General features: G+C 59.6%; 1 protein-coding gene across 2 annotated transcripts; it reads right to left on the reverse strand.

The window, feature by feature from the left end:
* Positions 1–3,620: 3,620 nt before the first annotated feature.
* On the reverse strand, positions 3,621–27,909 carry PIAS4 (protein inhibitor of activated STAT 4). 2 transcript variants are annotated; one of them, XM_081233671.1, is made up of 11 exons: positions 27,809–27,909; positions 22,406–22,796; positions 11,481–11,565; positions 10,737–10,778; positions 10,358–10,448; positions 10,107–10,235; positions 9,902–10,007; positions 7,213–7,286; positions 6,962–7,122; positions 4,804–4,934; positions 3,621–4,467 (listed from the first exon to the last, which is right to left on the reverse strand). In XM_081233671.1, exons 1-11 carry the CDS (start codon positions 27,833–27,835, stop codon positions 4,199–4,201), a joined length of 1,506 nt encoding a protein of 501 aa, XP_081089797.1. In that variant the 5' UTR covers positions 27,836–27,909; the 3' UTR covers positions 3,621–4,198. The 2 variants fall into 2 exon arrangements, with proteins under 2 accessions (XP_081089797.1, XP_081089796.1); XM_081233670.1 differs by having other exon boundaries at positions 22,406–22,832; positions 27,809–27,906.
* Positions 27,910–27,941: the final 32 nt, after the last annotated feature.

Below are 27,941 nucleotides of genomic sequence, written 5' to 3' on the forward strand. Positions count from 1 at the left end.
AGAAAAAAAGTAAAAATCAATTAAAAAAAAGCAAAAATCCTATTTTTTGAGAAAGAAAGATATTTATATTTGCAGTTTTATTTTAAAAAAGTTATTTAAGCTGAGGAAGCAGCCTTCCTGGAGTGGGGATGTTGGCTGGCGCAGGACGGGTCAGGGCCTGGGGCTTGGGCACCCCAGGAGCCATAACCTCAGAGTAAGACTAGCTCGCACTAAATATATAGATTTACACGGGGGGTGGGGGGCAGGGCAGGAGATGGAGGGGGCTGGGGAGACCTCCATCCCCTGGCTGGGGCTGCCTGAAGGCTGTGGCCAGGGGTCCCAATGCCCAAGGTCCCCCCCTGCCCCACCCGGGCCCAGACATGAGGTGCCTTGGACTTTGGGGGGCCAGGCCTGGTGGAGGGGGGTGGGGGTGGCGCCCACCAGGGGCACAGAGCACAGAGCAGACATTCCATAGACTGTATTTGAGAGTCTTTATAAGTGTGGGAGATTTAAAAAAAAAATTGATAAAAATGCACTTTTGGGGGGTGGGGAGGGAGAAGCTTTAAAAGTAATAAAAGAAACAAAAAAAACAAAAACAAAAAGACAAAAGATGATGAAAAACCAGACAAAAAAAAATCATTTTTCTTGTACATAAAAAACCACTAAACGCAGCCTGTTACGACCGCTGCTGCCTCATTTGCCTGATTTTGATGTTCTTTGTGTTTTGTCGGGGTGGGGGGGGGAGGCTGGGGAGCGGGGATGGAGGGTTCGGGGGGCCCCTTCCCTGTGGGCTGGGCCCCTTGTCCACACCACTCCGGGCCTCCCTACTTGGGTTCCAGGGAGAGGACTTCAAACTCAGTCTGACCCTTCCTCCCAGGCCTGGGAGGCAGGGGCCTGGATGCAGTGACCCTGCCTCTGGGCTTCCAGGGTGGGGTGGGTGTCGCCAGCAGTGCCAGGCCTGGGGCCCCTACAGAGGAGGTGACCCACACCCCGGGGCATGGGCGGGTGGCACCAGGAGGGGGCCCGAGGGCCGGTGAGGGCGAGGATGGGGGTGGGCAGGGAGAACCGGCTGGGCAGCCTCCTCAGTCACCTCCGACTGCAGGGTTTCTGGAGGCCCTGGGTTGGGGTGGCCTCAGCCCGGGAACCTCAAGTCTGCCAGAGGGCCCCAAGGTGCCACCCCACGCTTGGCCCCACTGACATGACCTCGGATCCAAGCTGGCTGCTTCCACCCAGGTTTCCTGGGGGAAGTCAGGCCGGGGCCCCCTCACCGGGGACAGGGGTCGTAGGCTGCAACCCCACCTCTGGTTTGGGGTCACCACACACAGCCACTTCCAGGGCACTGGAAGAGCCCTTCTCCCGTCTGTCTCTGTCAGACTGGGACCAGTGGGGTGGGGTGGGGGTGGGGTGATGGAGGGGCCCCGAGGGGACACAGTGGCCACGTCACGGCCTGGGAGAGGAGGGCCACCCAGCCTTTGCCAGGAGCTTGGGGAGGATGCAGAGTGGCGGCTCCGGGGGTCCTCCATCAGCAGCAAGGTCACTTGCCTGTCTGTGCTTACATGGACCCAGGTCTCCAACTCGGGCCAGGGTGGGTAGGGGACCAGGGCTTCCACAGCCAGACCCCGAGGGGACCTGAGCCAGCCGAGGGAGACTGGAGGCCTCGGGTGATGGTGAAGGATGGCTCTGCAGCTACTCGGCCCAGGAGGGCATCTTCGGTTAGGCTACCATGCCTCCCCAGTTAAGAGGATTCTTGCATATTCGGAGAATTGTGCAACCATCACCTCCATCTATTTCCAGAACACTCTCATCACCCCACAAAGAAACCCCTTCCCCACTAGCAGTCACTCCATATCCCCCTCTCACAGATCCTGGTGACCTCTAACCCGTCTCTGTGGATTGCCCTGTTCCGGACATTTCATATAAATGGAATCACACGCTATGTGGTCTTCTGTCTGGTTTCTCTCACTGACCATCATGTCCTCAAGGTCCATCCACACTGTAGCGAGCATCAGTGCTCCGCTCCTTTTTAAGGCTGAATCGTATTCCACTGGGTGGATGGAGCACGTGGTGTGTCCATTCACCTGTCGGTGGACATCTGGGTTTTTCCCAGATGAAAGGGTTATTGTTTCACAACAACCCTTTTGCTGTTGTGAATCATGCTGCTGTGAACAGGTGTGTACGAGTGTTTACGTGAGCCTGTTTTCGTTGACCTTGGGGTAGACACCTAAGAGTGGAGTCGCTGGGTCAGATGGCAACTCCAGCCCAGGACTCTCCCACCACAGCTGCCCCATCTCACATTCCCGCCGGCGAGCTCGAGGTCCCCACTTAATACCCGTCCTCGCCATCTAGCCGTCCTAGTGGGGGTGAGGGGTGAGGTGGCAGTTGTGACGTGCATTTCCCTGTTGACTGATGATGTCGAGCGTCTTTCTAAGGAGCTTATTGGCCACTTGTGTATCTTCTTGGCCACCCAGGGGGGCAGGGGCCATCCTGGGATTCAGTGGCTCTGTCTGAATTCCTTGCCCGGTCCAGCAGACACACACTGGACCTGGCAGTTCAAGGTGGAATTTTTCTCATTTGACCAAACGCTGTGACTTCTGAATCCGGAAGGCCAGGCAGCACAAGGCCAGGAGAAGCATGAATAGGGCACAGGTTTTGTCCTTTGCTTCCAGCCATGGCCCCGACGCACAGAGAAGTGGACGCTGCGGTAGCTTCACCTTGACTTTTTTATTTGCGTTTTTAAAAAACAATTAAATTAGAATACAAATATTAGAAAACAGCGGCCCTCGGCTGCCAGTGCAGACGGAGGGGGTGCTGAACTGCACAACCGAGTTTATACAGTAAAACTGAATTTGCCCTCGACCAGATTCATGTCCCTTTCTTCTTTAGACCTGAAATGATATTGCTTCCTGACTAGGAGAGTTCTGTTTATACAAAGAAAAAATATTCTGGGGCTTGGGGGTGAGGGGTGCGGGGAAGAAAAGAAAAAGCGAAAAGAATGGCGGGCACAGGAGGGCTGGAGAACCAGGTGTGGCCTCCGGGGGACAAGGGTGCTGGGCGGGGGGCCGGGCACCCAGCTGTGGGTCCCTGGAGGCGTCCGGGGCCGCTCTGGGCCCCCGTGGTCGCTGGATGCCGCCCCCCCCACCCTCGGCCGGGAGCCACCTGGGTTTGGGCAGGGAGCTGAGGCCCAGTCCTGTTGGAAGACAAGAGTGAGGCTCCCGGGGGAGCGGGTGCCGGGCAGGCCTCGTACCCGTCGGAAAACCCAAGAGCAAGGAGAGGGGGAAGGAACCGCCCCAAATGGAGAGGCCAGGGCAGGTCCTTGCCGACCCCTCGGAAGTGGCCACGCCCCCCTGCCCCACTGAGGAGGGGGCTGGCGACGGCGGCGTCCATGGACACCTGCGCTGTTCCGTAGGGAAGTTAACCTGAATTGGAGTTACCGAGGTAGCTGGCTAGAAAACTGAGACCCCCCCCACGCCACACGGTGCCGCGCTCTGGGGCCCCCGCCTTCCGCCGGGGGTCCTGGCCACACGCCGGGTCTTCAAAATACCAAGTTATTGCACTTTCAAAAAATACAACACATCTGTGGCTAAACCCTCCCTGGCCCCCCGCCCCCCCACTGCCCGGCCCCGCCCCCCGCCCCCCCCCACTCCATGGCTTCTTGGCTAAAAAAAAAAAAAAAAAAAAAAAAAACCCTCCCGGCTCCCGGCTCTCAGGATAGGACACGCTTGCAGAGAGAGAGAAAGCAAAGGAACAGACGAACGTCAGAGTCGGGGGCTGCTGCCGGGGGAGAGGCTATCCTCCCCGCGTCCCCACTGCCCGGTCCCTTGCACCAGCTGGAATGGTCGTCCGGGGGGCGCGGCGCCCTGGGCCCACTCGCCCTTCCCAGGGTTGGCTCTGACTTCGGGCTCCGACTCCGGCCGGGGAAGCGGCTGTGTGGGTGGCTTGTCTTGTTTGTAAGTTTGATTTTTGTTTGTTTTTCTTTTTTTTTTTGGACTTTTTTTTTTTTGTCGTTTTACTTTTTTTTTTTTTTTAATCCTCCGATAGGAGAGTCCAGAGGTACAGGTGCCAGGAGCCAGGGAAAGGGGTGGAAAAACAAAATGAACAGCAATAAAAAGAAAAAAAAAAAATCACTCCTCCCGCTGTGCCCGAGGCCCGCCTGCGCCCCCTCTGCGTGGTGAGCACCAGGAAAGTCGAGTGTCCGGCTGGTCGTGGCAGTGGCCAGCGGTCAGCAGGCCGACACCAGGCCCTTCTGGAAGGGGCAGCGGCGCTTGGGCCGGGGGCCCTCCTCGTCCTCGTCCTCGTCCTCGTCCTCCTCGTCCTCCTCCTCCTCCGAGGACGACGAGCTGTCCAGCGTGAGGTCCACCACGTCAGCTCCCGGCTTCCCGTTCTCCACGCTTCCCACCGCGCCGCCCCCGCCGCCCGCGCCCCCAAGCGCGCCGCCACCCCCGCTGTTGACGTTGGGGGTGGATGGGAGCCCATTAGCATCCGAGGTGCCTGTGGAAGAGAGACAGGGACAGATGCTCAGGATGGCAGGTGACCCGCAGAGCAAGGAAATCGAGGCCGGTGAGGGGCGGGGACAGCCTTGTGCAGCAGCACACCTCGGAGGACAGAGCGAGGTGGCCTGAGGCCACCGGCTCCCCCCTGCTCTGGATGGGGCCCAGCACACAGCAGGCGCTCACTAACCGCCTCAGATGCCCCGCTCCAGGGGGATCGACTCCACCAGATGGTCGCGTTTCAGATAAAAAGGCCCATGCGGTGGGATAGAGTCAAACTCAGCAATCGGCAAACTCCAGGAACAGAAACTCGGGCAAAGCCCGGCTGAGGCCTCACCGAGCACAAGGATGGGGCACTGGGGGCTGCAGCTGCGCTCCTTCTCGGCGCGGATCGGGCACCACGAGCCGTCCACCAGGTACTCGATCTCGTCGGCATCCTCGCACTCGCTCAGGATCTTGGAGAGGAGCCTGGGGGCAGGAGGAGGGCGTGCTGACTCCTGGGCCCCACCCTGCTCCCCTGGCCGGGGGTGGGATGCTCGCTGAGCCACTTCCTGCTCTCCAAGAGTGGCTTCAGGACAGCACTGGCCGCACCTGCCGACCTGAGGTTCAGGGCGGGGGCCCATGCCAGGCCGGGAGAAGGGACACACCAGAGCCCCCAGCGTTCGTGCAACATCAACACTGCACCTGCCTCCAGGTGACTCTGACCGCCTCAGTCACGATCACACAGGAGGGAGGCCTTGTCCAGGACACCCTCTGTGGCAGACGGGGCCCCTCCCAGCCCCATCACCATAGTATGAATACAGCTCTGCCATAGTACGGCAGAGGGTCACCACAGTATGACCACAGCTCTGCCTGAAACACACTTTGCACCTGGAAAACTCCTACTCACCCTCCAAAGCCCTACTCTATGGCTCCTCTTCTCCACGCAGAGCACAAGCAATAGGAATGTCTGTCTCTGGCTCGGTCCTCCCATCCCACACGTCCAGCTGGGAGTTCCCTGAAGGCAGGGTCTGGGACAGAGTCCTTTTGGGGACCCCGAAGTCACCCAGCTAAGGGCCAGAAACCAAGTGGCAGAGCCTTGTGGAATAAATGCACGACTCAAGGACCCTTCCCCCAGGAAGCCTCCCTGGCTATACCCAGGCCACATGGGCTGATGGGATGGCAGTCCGTGTGGGGCACAGTCACACTACCCAGCCCCAGCCCCGTCTGTCCCTAGAGCTGTCAGTTACCACCACCCGGGCCTGAGTGACCTGCTCTAGGCCTGTGGGGGGGAAGGCGGGCCCTGGGCTGCACAGCTGCCAGGCTGGGAACAGAGCTGCCATTCAGGCCCAGCCCTTGTGCCCGGCCCCAGGGGCCTCCTCACTCCACCCCGAGGCTGGACAGCGTTGGGGTGGCTGCTCGGCTCCTCCGGGGAGGGGACCCAGGCTCAGAGCTGGTCAGACTGAGTTTGAAGTCCTTGCCTGGCTACCTGTGAGCTGGGGGCCTGGGCTGGTGGCCGCCCCTTCTGAATCTGTCTCCTCATCTGTAAGGTGAGGATGATCAAGGTCCACCTCCCTGGACGGCTGGGAGGGAGGGCTTCTGAGACCTCAAGTGCAGTGACCAGAGGGAGACGAGTGCCCGACCGTGGGGACAGCTCACACGTGGCCACTGCAGGTCAGGGCTACCCCCTTCCCCGTGGCACACACCCCAGCCACACCTCGGCCATCGTGTGCGGGCAGGGGCCATGCAGTCGGCAGTCTAGGGCTGCCCCATGGTCCGCTCCTGCCTGGGCCACCAGGTTCCCTTCCCCAGCCCCGGCTCTGGGGACAGAAGTGGGTGTGGCTGGCGCCTGGCAGGAGCCAGTCAGTCAGGTGCTGGGCTCAGTTTCTGGAAACTTAAGACCAGAGCAAAGTTTCCCTTTTAGGGAGAATGGCCTTTTTCCCCTTGTCCCCCCTGCGGCATGGGGAGGGCCTGCTGGTTAGGCTCAGGGGACAGCCTGGCCACACACTGGTGTCACCTAGGAAAGGGCCCAACAGAAGGTGGTCAGAGTTCTGAGAAGACGTGCGTCCCCTTCACCTTCCTATGTGGAGGATGTGACCAAGCCTTTGCTGAACGCCATTTGAGAAGCAGCTCCCCAAATCGTGCAATAGGGTGGAAGCCAGGGGTTCTCGGTTCCCCGTTTTACATGGGGCAGGAACAGACTCACAAAACGCAAGGTGACATGGGGAGCAACAGTGGACCTCGAGGATCTGGAGCCCCACTTCTGAACTCTAAGCTACGCCATTGCCACCCACACAGCAAAGGCCCTGACAAGTCCCGCAGGGCTGACACCCGCCTCTCTCTGTAGCCCAGGGCTTGCAGAGCTGCCACAGGGCGCTGCTGGGCAGCCCGGAGGCCCCAGGAGGCCTCAGAAGCTGCATGGCCCCGCTCCTCCTTCCAGAGGCCCAGACAGGCAAGGGGCCAAGCCCAGCACAGCCTGGCAGGCGGCGGGGCCCCCATGCGCCCCAGCGACTCACCCATCGATGATGAGCTGGTCGTAGGGGGCTGGCTTGTCACACACTGGGCACATCCAGGTGGGCTTCTTCTCATTCATCTGGAGGTAGAAGACGGCGTCGAAGCACTGCAGGTGTGCACAGGTCTCCGCGCGGCAGGGCACCGACAGCCGCATCTTCACCAGCTGCGGGGGTGGGAGGTGATGGGTGTGAGCAGCCGCCTGGCGAGTACTGTCCACCCAGCCACTCCCACAAACCCGCGCGCCCTGACTCACCGGGCAGATGAGGGAGACCCGCACGCCGGTGGTGGCAATCTCACTGTCGGGGTCCAGACGCAGCTTCTCTTTGACTGTGGGGAAGGGGTGGCCGGTGTCAGTGGGGCCGAGGAGCAGGTTTTCCCAGCAGCCAGAGATGCTCGGGAGGGCAGCAGTGAACACCCTCAGCACCCCTCGCCTCAGCTAGACACGGTGAGCACCCCATATTCACCTCCCAGGACCATGAGACACATGCTTTAGCTCCAGGACCCAGGACTACAAGGAGAATCTATGTTAAAAAAAAAGCCCTGGGCAGAGACTTCCCCTGGTGGCGCACTGGTTAAGAATCCGCCTGCCAGTGCAGGGGACACGGGTTCGAGCCCTCGTCCGGGAAGATCCCACATGCCGCAGAGCAATTAAGCCCACGCGCCACAACTACTGAGCCTGCACTCTAGAGCCCACGAGCCATAACTACTGAGCCGTGTGCCACAACTACTGAAGCCCGCGCACATAGAGCCTCTGCTCCGCAACAAGAGAAGCCACCGCAATGAGAATCCCGGGCACCGCAATGAAGAGTAGCCCCCGCTTGCCGCAACTAGAGAAAGCCTGCGAGCAGCAACGAAGACCCAAAGCAGCCAAAAAAAGAAAAAAAGCCCTCGGCAGCAGACATTTATTTTTGACAATAACCTGGGTGCACAACAAGGGGGACCAGCCCCCCCAACAAGACCACCCTTTTCTGGAAAGATCCAGGCAACAAAGAGCTGCCGTAGGCCACCTGCTGTGACTGAAAGCTCTGATGAAAACCGCCAGGACCTCCAGCACCACTCCAAGGGCTGGGAAGCCCCAAGGCCAGGAGAGCCCCACCAGGGACCCTCAGAGGGCAGAGTGAGCCCGCGAGCACAGCTCCCTTGCACCGTCTGAGTCTGCTTCTTTAACAGATCAGAAGACAGCGGGCACCCACCATAAAGCCACGGCATGGCACGGTGAGCCCACGACGTGGAGGAAAAAAGCCTGGAAGGAAACTGGCCCACTGCAGCCCTGGGGATGGGCCTGCAGGGGGCGCAGGGAGGCTGGCCGACCAACCTGAGAGGGGCAGCGGTTCAGCTCCATCCCCAGATGGCTCGGGACATGCCTGGGCCCTGCAGAGTGGAGGGCACTCGTCTTGGACGATGGGACTGCCCTTCCCTCCTTGATACAATGCCTGCGTCCCCTCCTCCAGATAGCCTTCCTCCCCCTCCCACACGGGGTTGAGGGTGACCTGCCAGCTTGTCCTACCACCCCCTCAACACCCCTACTGTCCTCAGCCACCCTGTGGCTCCTATCTCTGGCTAACAGGTGCAGATAAATGGTAGACCCAGAGACCCTGGCCCCTCAAAAAGACCCTGGGCAGCTGAGGACGGGTGCAGTGCGTATCATGCTTCAAAGCAAGGCCTCGGTCCTCCTCTACCTAATAGAGGGAGGGCACGTGCAGCAGGAAGGGTTCAAGTGAGACAGAGAACAGGACTTCCCGGCTGCAATCAGACAGCAACCCAGCAGGCACGATGCCCAGCCTGAGCTGGCTGTGGGAAGGAAGCTGGGGGCTTGCTTCAGAGGGGAGGCCCTGCCCACCCCAGCAGGGGCCCGGGCTTCCCACGAGCCGCAACATATGCTGCCACAGCCCCTGCACTGCCCCAGGCCTTGGCTCCAGGCCGGTCACGGAGGAGTTAAGCCAGGCCTCCCCATGCCCGTCCCCACCCTGGGGCCCATGGGTGCCTGGATGAGCCCTGCCCAGCCCTGCGCCAATGCCTGAACCTGCCAAGCAGACAGGTGGGGGGGGGCGGAATTGAAGAAAGAGCCATTTGAGGAAACAGACAGGCGGCAGGGCAGGGTGCCTAGGCCGAGGTCCTGGGGTCACAGAGCCCTAACTCTGCCACACTGGCCTCAGCGTCCCCACTGGTCAGACTGGGATGTGGCCAGGTCCCACTGCCCGGATCCGCAGTGAGGATGGAGTCAGAAGGAACCCTGCAAGGGCCTCCAGGTGACCAGAGAGGGAACTCCTGAACCCCCGCCGTGTGGTGGGCAGCCCCTGGGGCAGGACACAGGAAGGTTCTATCTGCCCGTCTGAGTGGCTCTTCTGGGGTTTTTTAATGCTCTGTGTATCCCCACCCCCATTTTTCTGGTTCTTAAAAGTACAAAAAAGAAAAAAAAAAACAATGGTCTCAGCATTCCAGGGCAGACCCTCATCATCACATGTGTCTCCAACTGGGAATCCATCCTCTGCTCCCGCTGAGCGCTGGCCCCCGCCCCCTCCCGGTCCCACACAGCCACCAGAAGCACCCGCCTGGAACACTGATCACCTGGGGTCTTCCCCTCCCCACAAGCCCTCCAAGGCTCCTCACCCAACAACCCCGGCTCTCCTTGCCCCATTCACGGAGCTCTCTGGGGGCTTTTGGCACACCCGGCCCCTCCCTGCCTCAGGGCCTTTGCACTGATGGTTCGCTGCCTGGCTCCCCCTCCTCCTTCTGTATCCTCCAGAGACCTCCCAGAGCTCCCCAACCGCCAGGGTAATGGCCAGACCCGGGAGGTCCAGGTCCCCCACAGGCAACAAGCTCCTTGAGGACCAGGCCTGTGCCTTGTGCCCAGCAAATTGGGTCAGCAGTGATGGAGCCATGGCCACCCCCAGGGACCGTGGGGAGCCCCACCCAGCAGTGCAGAAAGCCCCGGGGCTCACCCAGTGCCTTGCACAGCTCCGGGTGCTTCACCCCGATGGTCTTCAACCTCTGCAGCAGCTCTGAGGAGGTCAGTTGCCGCACCAAGTACAAGGCCACGGAGTAACTCTGGCGGTGGGCGAGGGGAGGGGAGTCAGGGCTGCGCCAATGGAGGCGGGGTGGGCAGGGGAGGGACGGCAGAGGGAGGGAGTTCCGGGCCCTGCTCACCTTGCCGTAGTTCCCCCAGGTGACGGTGATGCGGTTGGTGGCCGAGGACAGGTACATGAGGTGGGTGAGGTTAATGGGGCGGCACGGCCTCTTGGGCTCCACTCCAGGCTTGTTCGAGGGGTAGTAGCCCTGGAAGCAGACACCACGGCTGCGCCCATCACAGGGTGTTCCATGTGCCCCACCCGCCCCACTCTGCACTCTCTGCCTCGCCCCCTGCAGCAGATCCTGGGCTGCCAGGGGGGCCCACTCACCGGGACCGAGCAGTAGCTGTGGTTGACCTTCACGGCGATGTTGGGTGGGTACTGGTCTTCCTGAGGGCTGCTGGTGTCTGAATAGCAGATTCTGCAAGGACACCGGGGACCATAGGGCCACGGGCACCTCGGGCAGGGGAGGGCCCGCTGGGAGGGGCGGGGAGGACAGATGGGGGGCGAGGGTGGAGGTGACAGGACCCGTATCTGGCCTGAGTGGGGCTGCGTGCTGGCGTACCCACAGACAAGGCCAGATAGCGGGTGTATGGGGGTGCGTGGGGGTGTGTCTGAGAGGGTCCTGGGGCCTCCCAGGGTGGGGAGGGGAAGGTGGGCAAAGGTCGTGTCCCCACCCATCCGGGGGCCTGGGCACACCTGGGCTTACCTTAGGACAACCTGCACGGCCTTGACCCCGGGCTGCAGTTCTCTGTGAGGGGGGAGGAGGGGAGGGTCAATAGAGGAACAGCGCCCAGCAGCCACTTCTGACCCTTCACTGGGGGGACCAGCCAGACGGACTAACCCACTATTTCCCATGGCGACCAAAGGTCAAGGGTACTGCATAGAGCGTTCTCTCCTGCCATTTACTCACGGGTGATTTGGGCAAATGACCACCTCTCTGGAAAATGGGCGACTGGTACGGGTAGTAAGAGGGTTGGTGGGTGTGGGCCTTGTGCCCGAGAAGTGGCGGCCCTAATGGTGACTTGTGTCTCAGCTGGAGACTGAAGGCCTCAGAGAGCAGAGTCACAGCCCTGGGACCAGCCTGCATCCCGCATCTGCTCACCGGGGGCGGCTCTGCCCCCAGGGGACACTGGGGATGTCTGGGGACATCTGTGGTGGTCACGACTGGGGTGCTCCTGGCATCAAGGGGGTGGGGGCAGGGATGCTGCTCCACACCCCACAGAGAACGCGCCCCGACCCTGATGTCCGGAGCAGTGAGGGGGGGACCCTGTTAAAGGGGGACGATTGGCCCACCTTGGGGCTGTGGGTCAAAGGTGGTGAGAACGCGTGGGCCCTGAGCACGGGGTGGGGGCCACCCTTCCCCGCCACGCCGAGCCCAGGGTCTGCTGCGGGCCTGGCAAAGGCTGCCCTGGGCTGCCACAGCGGTGGGCAGGGGGCGGGCACAGCGCACCTGGAGTTCCGGATCAGCTCCACCTGCCTGGGCGTCAAGGCAAAGATGCATGGGCTCTCCTGAAGCTTCTCGTTATTCTGTGGAACTGGAGACAAATTTGGGGTCAGGGTCACGTCTGTTCCCTGGCGAGGGCGCCGACCACGGTCATTCCTACAGGCCTGGCCCTCTTCAGACTGGAAAGTAGGAAACGGGAGGCTGAGCCCCATCCAGGTGGGATGGATTTGGGGGATCCTGCCCCTTCCTGGGTAAGGAGAACCACAGCCCATGGTTCAGGGAGCACTCACACCCAACATGTCCCCCACTGAGGGCCACTCAGGGAGCAGCAGCCTCTTTAGCCCTCTGGGGCTCAGGCATCTACTCAAGAGGACCGAGAACTGCTCAGTGGGGGCAGAAGAGCTTTGCTGGGCCAGCAGGATGCAGCACACCAGGCCGCGTGCCCTCGGGCCAGCCACTTTCTCCAGGTCTGTGAGACGCCAGCAACAACTCTGTCCCCAACTCCCAGGGCTGTTCATCTGGTGAGCCATGTGCCCAACCATGCATCACTCGGCCCAGGCCCCGCACATAATGAGTTCTCAGCGGGCTCAGCACGGCACTGCCAGAGGGAATGGGGACAAGTTGAACAAGGTCCCGCCACCGGCACTCACGGGTTGGCCAAGGAGATACGGAAGTGAACCGGCAGTGAACCTCCAAGTGCACAAAATAAGAGTCACAGAGCAGCCTGGCCTGGCTCACAGGGGGAGGTGTGAGGAGGGCAGCAGGGACAGCACACACAGAGCCCTGCTCGCCATCATGGAGCACTGGGTGCAAAAGTCGGGAGAGAGTCTGCCGGGGACGGAGACCTTGGCAGTGAAGAGCCGGCTCCACTCTCAGTCGTAACTGTACTGAGAACCCCAGGCAAGATCAGAAAGCACTCTGAACTGAACGAGAAATATACTACTCCAAAACTTGTGGGAGGCAGCTAAAGCAGTTGTGAGAGGGAAAGCTATAGCTTTAAATGCTTCTATTAAAAAAGAATGAAAAGGGTTTGAAATGAATGATGTATGCTTCCTCCACAAGAAGCTAGAAAAAGAAGCCCGAACTAAAAGCCAAAGCCATTAGAAGGGAGAAAATTAAAGATGGAAGTCAATGAACCAAAAAGCCAACAACAGAGAAAACCAACAAAGCCAAAGTTCTTTGATACGTACCTAGCTAGACTGAACAATAAGATCACGAGAACACAAACTATCATGAATGAAAGGTGGACATCAGTACAGATCCTATAGCCTTCAATAGGGGGCTATAACTTCATGCCAATGAATTTGACAATTTAGATGAAATGAACAAACTCTTCCAAAGATGCCAACTATCAAAACTGGCATCAAGACATATAGAAAGTTTGAAAAGCTTCTTATCAGTTAAAAAAACTGAACTCATAATTAAAAACCTTTCCACAAAGAAAACTGCAGGTCCAGGTTGGTGGATTCAATCAGATGTTTAAGGAAGAAACCATATAAACTTCATATAAACTCTCCCAGGGAGTCCCCTGGTGGCCTAGTGGTTAGGATTCTGGGCTTTCACTGCTGGGGCCCAGGTTCAATCCCCGGTCAGGGAACTGAGATCCTGCAAGACGTGTGGCATGGCCAAAAACAAATAAATAAATAAACTCTTCCAGAAACTAAAGGAGGAAGGACACTTCTCAACTCATTTTAATGAGGCCAGCATAACCCTGCTTCCAAAACCTGACAAAAATGCATCAAGAAAGGAAAAACACAGCTGAATATCCCTCATGAACGTGGATGTAAAAAATCCTTAACAAAATATTAACAAACAGCCAGGGCCCCTGGGATCTGGCCCTGGAATGCAAGATTGGTTGAAAACCTCCACACGTTCACTTAAAGCGGCTAAAATGACAAGACCAACAATTCCAAGTGTTGACAAGGACCTGGAGCAACCAGGACTCTCTGCTGGGGGTAGGGGTGGTTGTAACATGGTACAGACACTGTGGAAAACCGTTGGGCAATGACTAGTAAAGTTAAACATACACTTACCCTGTAACCAGCAATCTGCTGTTAGCTATTTCCCAAATAAATGGGAGTATGTCTACAAAAAGACCCGTGCAAGAACGCCTGGCTAATTTATTCCTGGCAGCTCTAAACTGGAAACAACCCAAGTGCCCCACAACGGAAGAACAAATGGACAAGCTGTGGTACATTCATACAGTAAAACTTGTAGTCCATGCATTGACACGGACGAATCTGAAGCCCCAAAGCTGAGCCAAAGAAGGCAGACGCAGAGAAGTACATGCTGCGTGTGCATTATATCACCTTCCTGAACAGGCAAAACTAATCTATGGTGATAGAACTCAGAACAGAGGCGGCCTCTGGGGGTCGGGGGAAGGCAAGGACTGCCTGGGAGGAGGGCCCCTCAGGAATTTAACAGTGATGGAAATGTTCTGTATTCGGTGGCATTGGGGTTACTCGGTCACATGCATTCGCTGAAACTCAGGTTACGCACTAAATATCTGTGGATTTCGTTGTATGTAAACTGTACCTCAATGTTTAAAATTTTAAAACTACACTGAGAAGTGGTGATCATTCTGTAACAAATAAAAATATCAAGTCACTGTGTTGTACACCTGGAATTAATATTGGATTGTAAGCAATTATACTTCAATTTAAAAATGAATTTGATGAAGCCAAAAACAAAAAACAAAAACAAACAAACAAAAACCCCCCACCAAAACTAAACAAGGGACTTCCCTGGCAGTCCAGTGGTTAAGCCTCCGTGCTCCCAATGCAGGGGGCCCGGGTTTGATCCCTGGTCAGGGAACTAGACGCCGGATGCCGCAACTAAGAGTCCACATGACACAACAAAGATCCCATGTGCTGCAACTAAGACCCGGCGCAGCCAAAAAAGGAAGATCGGCTCCAGGCCCCATGTGGAGGAATACTATGCTCCCGCGAACACAGGGAGTCACGAATCAAGCAGCTCTTTGTGCTCCGACAGAGACTAATCCCCAAGATGGTTTTAAGTGGAAAGAGCAGGTGCAGAGCAGGGTGTACCTTAGGCTGCTATTCGTGTAACCAAAACCTAGGAGGGGGTCTGTGCAAGAGCCGCCTCTGGGGAGGGTGGGTGCCAGAACTGGCCACTACCGCAGCCCTGGAGCCGGGGGAGGTAAGGCGTCTGCTCTTTTTATACTGCAAACCCTTTAGGACAGTGGTGGGCAAACTGTCCCTACAAAGGGCTGGAGTGTAAATACTTTCAGCTCGGCAAGCCACACTGTTTCTGCCTCTACGTCCCCACTCTGCCTTGTACCATGAAAGCTGTCAGCGAGGGCGAGCACACGCCGGCCCAGCGCGGGTGGGGGACTGCCAATAGGGAGCACGCGGCCCTGGGGCTGGGCCCAGCCCTGGTTGGCCCACCCCTGCTTCAGAACCTTCTGAATTCCAAAGCGCAGCCTCGGGTAGGCTATTTAAAAAGCAAACACAATTTGAATTTAAAAGCAGCTCAGGCTCGGAAGCCAGAGCTCCCGGGCCGGGTTTGTACCCCAGCTCTGCTCAGCCACGCCCCCATCCCCACCCAAGCCTGTGCGCCCTCCACGCAAGGGACCAGTTTCTTGGGTTTCACAGTGCTGGGGCCGGAGCTGGCGCTCAGGAAGAGGTGGCTGCTGAAATGGCCACGCTGCTGCCGCCAGTTCCTGCTTGTTGTGGAGGGAGGGCTGGTCCCTCTGGAGTCCCGGTTGGGGCCCTTGAGAAGGGCCGCCTAACTGGAGGGCTGGGGTGTACTTAGGCTACCTACAGATGCTCCCAGACCTGCCCGAAGAGCCCCGGGCAATTATTTATGGGTGGAGAGGGTCTCACAACACCTGAGCTGGGCCACCAAGGCTGGGGGAGCGTGTCAAAAATACTCCCCCACCCCACAGAGTCCCCTGGGAGGCAGGGGAGGGGACGGCGCACCCTTCAGCCAAGGAGCTCTTCCTGCAGAAACCGCAAGAAGGGTTGCCAAAGAACTGGCTCCGGAGTCCCTTTCCCGGAAGGACTCCTATTTCTAGGTGAGCCTGCTGCAGAGGCAGGGGATACATTCCGAATCCCGATTTTCTGCTGTGCCATCAGCCTGGGGTGGCCGACTGTTCCCCTAGGAAGCCAAGTGGCCGGTGGGAGGCCAGCGGCCAGCTCAGATGGGACACAGTGGGCAGGGGTCCCCCAAACCCGGACCTGGGCCATCCACCACCAGTGGCAGCCCCACCCTTCCAGCTTTCAGGGCTGAGATTCGGGCGGAGTCCGTGACCCTCACCCTCACCCCCACTATCAGCTCCCTTGGCCAATACCTTTGTTGAGGATTTCTGACGTGCCCAGGGCGGTCCCCTCCCCCCCAGTGCTCATCTGATCAGTATGAAGACCCCTTGCCGGTCTCCTGGCTCCCCCCAGCTCTGGGCTTCGGGGAAAGCTCTGTCCCCAGCCCTGGTAGACTTGATTCCACCTCAGCCACCCTGGGCGCCTCCTTGTGCTCCCCACCTGCCAAGAACATACCTCGGGGCCTTTGCACTTGCCATCCCCTCTTCCAGAACATTCCTCCCCCAACCATCTACACAGCCCTGGTGTGTTTTAAGCCTGTGCAAATGCCACTGGAATGAAGCCTTCCCCGAGTGCTTGTATCTAAAAACTGCACCCTCCACCCCAACCCACCAGCGACACTGGCACTCCCCACCTCCTTCCAGGCTCCATTTTTCTCCCAAACCCTCACCTCCTAAGAATTAACACAATTTTCCCGTGTCTTTGGTTTGTTGTGGACACAGAACCAAAACTACCTCTACTGTCACCCATGCTGCACAGCAGCGTGGCCATGGGGGTCCCCCACCAGGTGGCTTAGGGGCTGGGATGAAGTACACGCCCTCCCAGCCCCAAGCACACCCAAAGGCCTCAGCCTCAATGCCTGTCCGGGACTAAAGGGAGAACCCCTGCCCCAAGGTCCTCAGGGAGCTGGAATCCCAGGAGGAGCCAGTGGACCAGGGACTCAGCCCCCGGGCTCAATCCGAGACCCCTACAGAGGGCCTGGCACACGCAGGCGGCTGCCAGGCAGCCTTGCAAACTGTCACCAGGGAGGAGTATTTAATGACCTCAGCAGGTGCTCACCACATACTGGGGCGGGGGGGGGGCGGTGTTTTGACAAACCAGCAGTCAGGACACACCACACATCCGAGGTTGCGCACGCAGACAGAAGGCAGCAGCGGCAAGAACAAGCACGTGACTTCATCGCTGTTAACCAGTGTTTTCTATGATGAACACGTATTTTTACAAAAGTTTAAATAGAAAGAAAAGGAGATTTAAAGAATTCGATCAGGGGACTTCTGGTGGTGCGGTGGTTAAGATTCCGTGTTCCCAATGCAGGGGGCCTGTATCCCACATACATGCTGCAACTAAGAGTGCTCATGCCGCAACTCAGGAGCCCCTGCCTGCCGCAACTGAGACCCGGCACAACCAAATCAATAAATAAATAATATTTTTTTTAATTTAAAAAAATAAGAGAATTTGATCAGCTGGGACTTCCTCCCACTGGCCTGAAGCCCTTCGGCGGGCAGCCCCTGTCCCTGGGCCCCCGAAGCCCCCTCCTCCAGGCTGAGGCCTGGCCCCAGTGGTGATGGCGGGGGTGTCCTGGAGGAGGCGGGAAAACAGGTGCCCCAGGCTGGGTGCAGGGGCCTCACAACAGCAGGGGGCGGATGGGTACAAGCCCCAACTAAGGGCTCTGGGTTCAAATCCCAGCTCCTCCACTCATGGGGCGAGGAACCCGGATTTCCTGCTCTTGGGGTTACGGGAGGAACAAGCACTGAAGGAATGACTCAAAGTCTTTCTCACTGCAGCCTTCAGGCTGCTCCTCATCTCCAAGCCTTTGCTCACCTACCCCCACCTCACCCTGTCCTCTGGATGCAGTGGGGAACAAGCCAGTCCCAGGCGATCAACAATGCCAGGGTTGGGAGCAAGGCCCCGGAGGAGGAGAGAGTGGTAAAGAGGTGAGGGAGATGAGCTGTAGATCAGGCAATGATGGGGCAGGGAGGGCCATGTGGGTGTCTGGGGAAGAGTGTGACAGACAGAAGGAACAGTACATGCAAAGGCGCTGGGGCAGGACCAATCCTGGAGTGCTGGAGCAGGCTGGAGCAGAGTGAGCGAGGGTGAGGGTTAGGGTTAGGGTTAGGGTTAGGGTTAGGCCAGGCTAGAGAGAGAGGAGGTGAGGGGAGGGAGGAGGAACGTGACCAGCCTGTTATTCTAAAAGCTTCCTCTGGGGACTTCCCTGGTGGTCCAGTGGCTAAGACTCCATGCTTGCAATGCAGGGGGCCCGAGTATGACCCCTGTTCAGGGAACTAGATCCCACATGCCACAACTAAGAGCCCGCGTGCCGCAACTAAGACCCAACGCAACCAAATAAAAAATTATATACTGAAAAAAAAGTAATCATCTTAAAAAAATAATAAAAAATTTAAAAAATTAAGAAAAATAAAAGCTTCCTCTGGCTGCTGGGGGTAAAGTGTGTGGGGAAGACATCAGGCAGGAGGGTGGGCAGATTAAAGCCAGGGGCGGGCAGAAAGTCGGGGGGAATCACGGCAGGCGGAGGTGAGCCACCTCTGGCAGGACTTGGGGTGGGCTGGAGGCCTCGCCTAGGACAACCTACATGCCCACCTGAGGGCCCCCTCACAGGTAATGCTGGGTGCTCCCCAAGGCACCCACCTGCTGCAGAGCTGACGGAGCCCCTCCCACCACCACGGGCAGGGGAGGCCCAGCCAGCCCAGTGGGCCAGGCCACCTGCCCCTGGATGCCACAGACAGCCCATGGGCCTGGTGGGTACCACGCTGGGCTGTGGCGGGAGGGGTATTATCCACCTCAGAAAGGACACGAATGAACAAGACCTGGGAAGCCCTCAGGACAGCCCAGTCGGTCCCCACCGTTCCCCGTGCCCCACCGATCTTGGTTTTTCTGGCCTCTGCCACCCACGTCCAGGCCACTCTCCCTTCCGCAGCCTGCGACACACCACACTCTGGTCACAATGGCCTCCATTCATGAGCTCTCTCACCACCGGGCCTCTGCCTGGAACACGCTCACCCACCCACCCGCTTTGTCCGGCTTGATTGTTACTTATCCCTTGGGTCTGGATGGGACTGTGATCTCCTCCAGGAAGGCTTCCTGACTGCCACCTCCCCACAAATGCACAATAAGGGGCTCCTGGTACTGACAGCGCCCGCCCCCCCACCCCCGCGGAACCCTGCACTCCCTGACCGGAGCATTCCTCGCCCGTCACCATTTAATCACCTCTAGGGCACTTTCCTGGCAAAACTCGCCAGGTCAGGGACCCCACTACCTTGCTTGGGCAATACCAGCCAAAGGGCTCGGAGCCTGAATGAGGGACATATCGATACACTGGCCCTGCCCAGTGGGGACAGGGCTAGACCAGTGGCTCTCCACCAGAGTCAGCGCCGACCACGTCCTGGAGCACAAGGAGAACTGGGGGGCAGCTTGCTCACCCTGCCGGGCCACGGGAGTGGTCCCAGTCCACGAGGCGCTGGCCACAGGACACCGGGAGCCTCGAGGGGCAGCGGCGGGACAGGTCGCGTTTCCTTCCTTCTGCCCGTGGTGAGTCTCATAATGGTACCTCGTCTCCACCATGCTCCCTGGCCCTGAGGTCTGGGCCTCCCAGAGCGGACACTCAGCCTCTGCCTGCTGACACCCCAAGTGGCCAGGCTTAGGGGACCCTCTGGCCATAAGAGGGTTGAGCCCCAAGCAGCAGTGTTGGACCCGAGACTGCATTCCCAGTCCCTCTGAGTTCTGCTGTGGGTGAGCAGCAAGCGCCTCTGCCCCTAGGGTGCCTGGCCCACATGGCTGGGCTCCCTGTCCTGAGAAGAGGCCTGAGGTCCAGAACCTTCGTGTGGTTCAGAACCAGGGCTTCCCCACAGGGAAGCAAGGTGCCAATGGCGCAGGGAGGGGGTCGGAGGAGGGAAGATGGCTGAGCACGCGGCCCCGGAGTTCCTTCCCTCAGGATGCCGTGTGACCTTGGGCTAGTCTCCTGACCTTTCTGGGTGCCAACCCCCAGCCCCCGCTAGAGTGGATCATCTTTCTCCTAAGGTCCTTCCAGCTCCCAGTCTGTGGCTCTATTATTCCCCTCCCCTCCCCCAACCAGAACATTCCCCTCCACGTGATTTATGTCTCCTGTCTGCCTGGCGCAGTCTCCATCCCGGAGCCTGCCTGCGGCTCTTCCAGGGAAATAGGACCAGACTGTTTGGGCCTCGTTTTGGTCGGCAGGTCATGACCAGGGGTGAGGGGGAAGGGGAAGCTGGCTAGAGCCTCCTGAGGTGGCTCCTGGGCAATGCCCGTGCTGCAGAACTCCCCGTGGGGGGGCGCCCAGGGTGAGGGGTGGGCGGATAGAACTGCCGGTGCTGGAACAGCAGGGACCAGATGGCTTCAGGGTCACCATCAGCGCTCGATGAGGCCTCCTCCAGGAACCTGGGCAGCCCTCAGGGAGTCCCTGAGGAGATGGGAGTCTCGGGAAAAGGGTACATCCTGGGAGAGGGGCAGGGGAGTGGGTGGGAGCAAAGGCAGGGTGGGGTTGGCCTCTTTGTTATGAGCCGAGAGCAGAGTGATTCCTGGTATAGACAGGGGAGCAGACTCTCCCGGAGATCAGGTGACTGGGGTCCCTGGGGGCTCAGGGCAAAGTGATACATTGTGGGGCAGGAATGGCTGCATATTTGCGGGCAGGAAGGAAGCCCATGGTCCGGGCAGGGGAGGGAGGCTGCCGGCCCTGAGTTCAAAGTCACCTCCAGTCCCAGGCCCCCGGCCAGCGCCAAGCCCGCCTTGCGGTCTCCCTGTAAAAACCCAGCCTGCCTGATATAAAGGTCGTGCTCGACCCCTTAGGAAGGAGTCTGAATCTTCAGCTCGACCTCCAGAACCGGCCAGCCAGCCAGGCCTGAGACTCCAAAGCCTGCATGGGGGGTGGGGGGTCTGGGGAGGTTGGGGGGGGCAGGGGGATGGGTCCTGGCATCTAGAGAGAGGTTGCGGGGAGCAGAGACAGGGAAGGTCATCCTGGAGAAACTCAGGAAGGGGCCCTGGGTCCCCAGTGCTGCCACGTCACCCCCACGATAGGTGCTGGTGAGCCAACCTGCCCCCCACCTAGGGGCTGGCGAGAAACACCTCCTGACGCCAGAGAGAAGGCAGGGGAGGGCGGAGCCCCGGGCCAGAGTGCGGGGCCTCAGACCCCAGGGCCAGGAGCACCTGAAGCGCTTTCCTCCACCTCCTACAGCCTCACCTGGAGCCACAGGCCCTTCGAGAGAGCCGCCATCCCTCCCCCTCCCCCTCCCCCCACCCAGGGCAGGACGGAGGGGGCCGGCAGGCGCGTGCTGTGGGGCTGGAGCTAAAGCCTGTGTGCAGACAAGGGCCCCCGGGACAAGCAAGGCAGGCCGCTGGGTCAGCAGCGTTGGGAGGGACTGAGCCGCGTGGCCAAGGGCACGGCGGGTGGGGACGTGGAAGGACCGTGACCTCGGCCACAGCACACAGGGACAGACTCACGACCAGGGCCCACTGTGATGGGTGGCAGGACCCACAGCGTGGGTAGGCTGGGGGCACCCCGAGGCTCCACAAGGGTGGGGGGCTCTGTCTGCTCCCTGCTGCACCCCCTGATGGGGGCCCACCCAGCAGGTGCTCAGGTATATGCTGTGTGACCGGGTGGGTGACGAGTGGCAGGAGGGGTCTCCAGGAGCACTCAGGCACCTGGTAAAACCCGAGGGGTGACAGGAGCCCCATCGCATTCCACTTGCTCTCTGGAGCCCTGGAGGCCCAGGAAGCTGTGGCTAGTTGGTGTCCCGGCCCCGGAGCTCAGGGCAGCATCTGAGGCTGAGTCCAGGCTGACACCCACTCCCAGCCCTGTCATCAGGCTGTCCGGAGTGGGGGGGTCTGGGGGGGGACTGCTACAGGCCTGATACACACAGGCCTGTCCCTCAGTCAACGTAAGGGACAGAGAAACGAGGACAAGGTTCCCAGGCATCATCTCTTCTATCTGCGCTGCACCCCGCCTCTCAGAGGCACACCTGGCCGTGTCCTGACGGGCCGGCCCGTGTTGACAGGCCTGAACCCACTGACTGAGGTCACTCCCGCAGGCTACCTACTAGGAAACAGCCTTCCGCAGGGGGCAGGAGGGAAGGTCGAACCTCCAACCCCTTCGCCACCAGGAGTAAGACCACAGAAGCCAGCCTTGCAGGTGGCCCCTAGTGCCCCCGCCTCCTGGTGGTCCAGCATGGTGGAGCCCTCGCCCACGGTGCACCAGAGTTGGTTCCTCTGACCACTGGAATGCGGCAGAAGCGAAGATATGCCACTTCCAAGCTGAGGCCGTGAGAGAGCCCTCAGCTTCCAGTGGGGTCATGCACTCATACAGATGCACACGCTTTCTCTCTCCCTCTTTCCACCGCAGCCCCCCCTGCCCTGATCATGGTTCCGGGGGAAGCGAGCCACCACACCATGCTGGGAGGACACTCAATCAGCCCCCAGAGGCCCAGGCGGCAAGAACTGGGGTTTCCAGTCAGCAGCTGGCAACCATGTGAGTAAGCGCTCTGCCTCCAGCCCCAGTCAAGCCTACTGATTAGGCAGCCCCCAGCCCACAGGTGGACTGTGACCCCCCCTGAGCGACCCCAAGCCAGAACCACCCAGCTAGGCTGCTCCCGAGTTCTGACCTTCAGAAACTGAGGTGTCGGCTGTTTTGAGCCACTGGGATTTGGGGTAACTTGTTACATGGCAACAGGTCACTAATTCAAGGACCCCAAGGTGGCCCCTGTGCTTCCTGGGAGGGACAAGCCCCTCTCAGCCCCTCGGCCCTTGCTGCTCCCCAGAAAATGCTCTGGGTTGGCTGCTTGGCTGGCCTTGGGCGCTGGGAGAACTCAGAAGGTGGGGCCGCCCCCAGGGGCGGCAGGGACTCACCCAGCTCGGTGGGCTTCAGCAATTCATCCATCATGTTAAAGAAGGGCAACTTCACCAGGCGCACTTCTGGCTTGAGGGTCTTGGCAGGCAACCGTCCGAGTCCATTTAAGTACTTCCCGTAGAGCACGGGGTAGTCAATGTTGGGGCCTGTGAGGGGAGTCCTGGGCACCGAGCTGGCCCGCTCGTAGGTGGAGTGCATGGTCAGGGGGTCCAAGGGCCGGTGGGGCTGTGGCACAGGCTCCGAGCTCTTCTTGGCGTAGCGTGTCTCGTAGAGCTCCTTGATCTTCTTGAACAGCTCGGGGCTACAGTCAAACTGGACCAGCTGGAGAGCCCGGGTGACAAGTTCGTGTTTAAGTCCGCTCTTACTCCGGCCGACAAAACCCAGGAGCATCTGAAGATCAGAGACTCGGAAACTCATCACCATGTTCTGGGGAAGAGCAACCACAAACACACAGGTTCAGAGGGACACACTGCCAGGGTGAGGGACTGCCTGGCCAGCTGGGGGGACAGTGAAGTGAGACCCTGCTAGCAGCTGGCCGGCCTGGGGCCCCCAGGAGGAGGAGGTGGCAGCTTCTGCCCCAGTCCCACCGGCCCGGGCTTGGTCCCACCTCCACGCCTGTGCTCAGGCTGCCACCCCCCCTCCCCTGAGAGGCGCCCCCCGCCCCGCTCAGCCCTGCTCCCCTCCTCCCCCTCCAACCTTCCTCAGCATCACCAACACAGCAAAAGCTCATCTGACTGACCCCCCCACCCCCAGCTGCTTCTATTTTAGGTCCTCTTTTCTCATCTTCAAGCCTGAAAGCATCCCCAGGGCAGGAACTGGGAATCCTGCTTCTCCATAAACAGCCTCAGCCGCTCTCCAGCCGCGAACATTGATGGCCTCTCTGACCCCAGGCCTCTTCGTCAGGGAGGACGGCGGGTCCGCCTCATCGGGATGTGGGAAGGACCAGATGAGGCGATGCACGTAAAGCAGAGTGAGCGCTCAACCAACGTCGGCCACAAACACATTTTCCCTTTGGTCTGGAGCACAGTAGCCACCGCTTGCTTAGTACTGACTCACCTGCCGGGGACTGAGCTGGGTGTGTGATTATGCACTTAACTCTGATCCTTCAAACACCCCTACCAGGTTGGGGTGAGCTCCAGTTACAGACAAGATCCAAACCATACTCTGAAGCCGGGGTGGCTCCTCTCTACCAGGTTGCCCCAGCACTGACTTATTTCAGCTGAGCGCTGCCGAGGCCGTCAAAGCGTCTGCTGGTCCCCCCCGCAGGCTTCCTCCCCTTGGTGCTGTGGACACTGGGGCCGTCCCGGGCATGGTGGGGTGTGGAGCAGCATCCCTAGCCCCGCACACTCGATGCCAGAGCTCCCCCAAACCCCAGTCGTGACAACCACAAACGTCCCACAGACATCACCAAATGTCCCCTGGGGGGCAGGATCAGCCCCAAGAGAGGAGCGTGGGGATCCAGCAGCCACAGAGGCTATGAACTGACCCGTGGCAAAGTGATGACTGGCCATTATTACCTGGCAGGGCCCCTCCAACGAAATCAGACCAAATACAAGAGAGCAGTGAAGCCCAGTGTTTTCTGTGGGACTGGCCGGCAGTGGCCTGCCCTCCGTGACCCTCTGGGCTCCCCGATAAGCTACATAAGCAAAGTATCCCGGAGGGATGGGCCAGCGGGTATGGGGGCCACCCGTGCCAAGCCCTGAAGCTGACCTGTGATGAGTGAAACGTGGTGGGAAAAAGACACTTCCGGGGGGGGATGGAGAAAGAGAAAGTACAAGCGATGACAGTGGATATGGAAAGCTGGCGAGCTGGGGCAGGACAGCACCCAAAGAAACCAATAAATCACTTAAACTCAACTAGAAAAAGTCTGATGGTCAGAGGTGGGCGGGACCCCTGCCAGGCTGGTTACGTGCCACAAGGCGCTGCTGTTTCCAGGCTGTCAAAGAGTGAGCTGTGGAATCTGATGGTGGCTCCAGGACTCAGGAGCCCTAGGTTCAAGCCCAGACCCTGCCCTAGGTTCCCAGGTGACCCTGGGTCCGCTGTCAGGCTTCTCTGCACTTCGGACAAGATGGGAACTCTAATGTTCTTTCCAGCTGTATGGCGCCAGGCTACGGCTGATGGCAGAGGGGTCTGCTGGTCCCAAAATGACACAGACAAAGGTGCGGGGAGGCCCCATCCTGCCTGCAAAGCTTCGAGGGGGAGTCTTTTCCTGCTGCAGGGTCTTCCTCCTACTCCTGCACTGCAGACGGGGAGCACCCACCAATGCCAAGCACAAGGGCCTTCATGGTCACTAATCTCACAAGGACTGGTGCCCATTACACAGGTGAAAAAACTGAGGCTCTGAGAGGCAAGCAGCTGGCCCAAGGCCTCCCCGTGCATGCACGGCAGGGCTGGCAGTATTTGGACTCGGGGCCATCGGGCTCCTGAGGCTGCTTACTTCCACTCACACCCCGCTGCCTGGGAGCCCCTCACTCCCCAGCACACCCGCTGCTTGGGGGCCTAGCAGTCTGCTGGCCCTCCGAGAGTCTGAACACTTTTGAAAACAAAGAGGCTTCCCCTCCCTAGGCCTGACTTCCTACCTTGAACAGAGAAGAAAGGCTTGCAGACAAGATGTTTCTTCTGGAAGAGTCCCAAGGCGCTCCAGGGGAGAGGCAATGTCATATGGAAGCTGACCGCCCACCATGGAGCCAAAGGCAGGTGGGCCTGGCCTTTCGGAGTCTGACCACAGCACATCTTCCTGCCCCTGGGAGCCCCTGCCCCTACCTACCCCTTCCACCAGGTTGGGGCCATCCGGAGCCGCCTCATGCACGCGCATCCTGGGGCACACCCCTCGAGCTGCCATATGTTCATGACTCGGATTTCTCAGCAGCTGCCACCACCGAGGAGCCTGCCCTTGACACTGGGAGGGAGGGGGGCCCGCGCAAGCAGGGTGCAAACGTTCAGGAAGAAGCCCCAAGTGCTGCGCAGACCACTTCCTGCCGTGGCTTCATCCTGACCTGCCTGCCCCTCAGATCTGAGTTTATAAACAGCGCCAGGCCCCAACGGCTTCCAGAGCCTCAACTGTGGGCTCCTTCGGAGCCGTGTGGAGAAACAGCAGCTGCGCTGAACTTAACAGGGGCGCCTCTCTCCAGGAACTAAGAGCTCTGTGCAGAATGCTACACACCCTCTCAGGGAGTTCCCAGACCACTCCCCCCCCCACCCCCAAGCCCCTCCCAGGGGCCTCAGGTTAGGAGTCTCAGATTTCCAAGCTTATCAACAAGCCCCTCGCTCTCCCCTTGGACCAGCCCATTCTGCACCCCAAAAAACAAAGTCTCCGGCTCTTGCTACAAAAGGCTTGGAAAGCACCTAAAAGAGGGGGACATTTCAATGACAGGTAGGCACTCCACAGTGACAGCAAGGGACTGAAGGAGAAACAAGGCTCCCTAGGATGGGAGCAGGCTGGGCTCACGAGGCTCGTGTTTTAGAGCACCTGAAAAAGGGTCAACTTGATCTAATTGGGGAGGGGGGCCCCAGCCACTGGAAGGTGAAGTAGAGTTCATCAGATCATATTTCAAGGCCCTGGATGATATAAGAGTTCAGATCCTACTCTCTGGCTGGAGTGGGGGCGGGCGCCCAGAGCCACAGCCCCACAGCGGCCCGAGGAGGTTAAATTTCAGGGCTCCAGGGGACTTCAGGCCGCAGGTTGCTGCCTTGGGCTGGCAGAGTTCAGACCTCTGCATCTCTAGGGCAAGTCTCAATTTCTCAAAACTCCGGAGAGGGGCAGCCATGTGTGTGATGCAGGTATATGGAGAGGGCACTCAGGGGTGAATGGAGGCTAATACCCTATAATCACAGAACCCTGAGGGCCGCATTTCAGATCCCAGTGGGAAGGGAAGGGAGATGTAAGGAGAGGGAGGAGCAAGAGAAAGAAAACATTTACAGGTCAGGACCCTGGGGAGGGGAGAGCAGCAGGGCGAGGGGGCGGTGCCTCGGTCCTGCAAGGTCCGGTCCCCCACTTCCCTGGGATCAGCAGCCTTGAGTAAACTTCTCCGGGAAGAACCCTAGCCTAGTCAGGGGCAAGCGTTCTGGAGCCTCACCTCGGGAAGGCATCTGGGGGAAGACACATTCCCGGGAGAGGGATGCTCCCAGCTTAGTCCCAAGAGGATTAAAAGGGGCCCCAAGCTTGGAGAAGAGGTGGCATCTATGGGATGTGGCATGTGGACCCCAAACAGGAATACGGGGGAGAAAGACTAGAAACTAACTACCAGCGTCCCCCAGCGCCGGGAGCCCCCAGCTGTCCCGTCACGTGATCGCCCTCCTAACTACCCTACCCTGCAACCAGCCAGGGACTCTCCAAGGACCGACGTAAGAGACTGGCAAAAAGAGAAGGGTGCCTCAGATGCCAGAGCTGGGGTGCATAAACAGATCTAAAGCAGGGGTTCTGGGGGCTGTGTGGGAAGGGAGTGTGATCTGAGCAGTAGACTCACGATGGGGTAGAGTATAAGGAAAGCAAACAAGGTTTGGAAATGGAGTCTGATCCTGCGAGTGTGGGGTCCAGACACCCCAAGAACAGAGTCCAAAGCAGCACAGATGCTGTCCTGAGGGTAAAGAGGAAGGAGGAAGGCAGAGCCGAAGACCCAAGACTGACAGGAGAGAGTTATTAGGAAGGCGCCGACACAGGGGCCAGGGCTCCATCCCATCGGGGAGGGCAAGTTCAGTTATCGCCGCGCGCACTCCGGGGTGAAGAGGGTGTCGGGAGGGGGGCGGGGCTCTGGGACCAGAGCGGGAGCTGAATATTGGCTCCAAACCCCAGCCTGGGGTAGAGACCCCAAGAGACACACTGTGTTTGGGGGCGGTTCAGGACCCCAGCTCATCACCCCGGATGGTGGAAACGGTGGCAGAAAAGTCAGGGGACCCTTCTGAGCAGGAGTCGCCAACCCCAGCCTGGTCAACTAGGCGAGGAGGCTGAGACCCAGATGCCAGCCCACTGTACCATGGGGGGCGGGGAGGCGCAGACACTCCCCCAGGCCATAGAGCGCCGAACTCGAGGAGGGGACGAGCAGTCCAGCCAGTCATGCTGTCCGGGGGGACTGTGCCTCAAGCTGGGAGGCGCGGCCCTGTGCCCGTGCTTAGGGAGATCCAGACCCCAACCGCTTGAGCTGGAGGTAGGAGAACCCCACCTCCCACCTGGGGGCCGAACCCCTGGCGCGAAAACTGGGGTGAGGTTTGGGGGGCCCCGCCCCCGGCCTCCCCGCGCCCCGCCCGCAACCGGAGCCCCGGGGCCAGGGGCTGGCGAGGGAGCCGGACGCCGAGCCGCGGGCGGGCCGCACTGTGGGGCCCCGAGCGGAAGGCGCAGACCTCGGCCGGCCGCCCGGCCCCCGCCCCCCCGCCCGCCCTGGCCGGCGCTGCTGCCGCTCACTCACTTTGGCCTCCACCAGCTCCGCCGCCATCTTGGCCACCAGCGTCCCCCGCGCCGGGAGCCCCCAGCCGTCGCGTCACGTGATCACCCTCCACTCGCGGGCGGGGCCGCCACCGCGGCCAATTAGCACCCGCGCG

This window comes from Mesoplodon bidens (assembly GCF_964165515.1).
Source record: "Mesoplodon bidens genome assembly, chromosome: 4".
NCBI lineage: Eukaryota > Metazoa > Chordata > Mammalia > Artiodactyla > Ziphiidae > Mesoplodon > Mesoplodon bidens.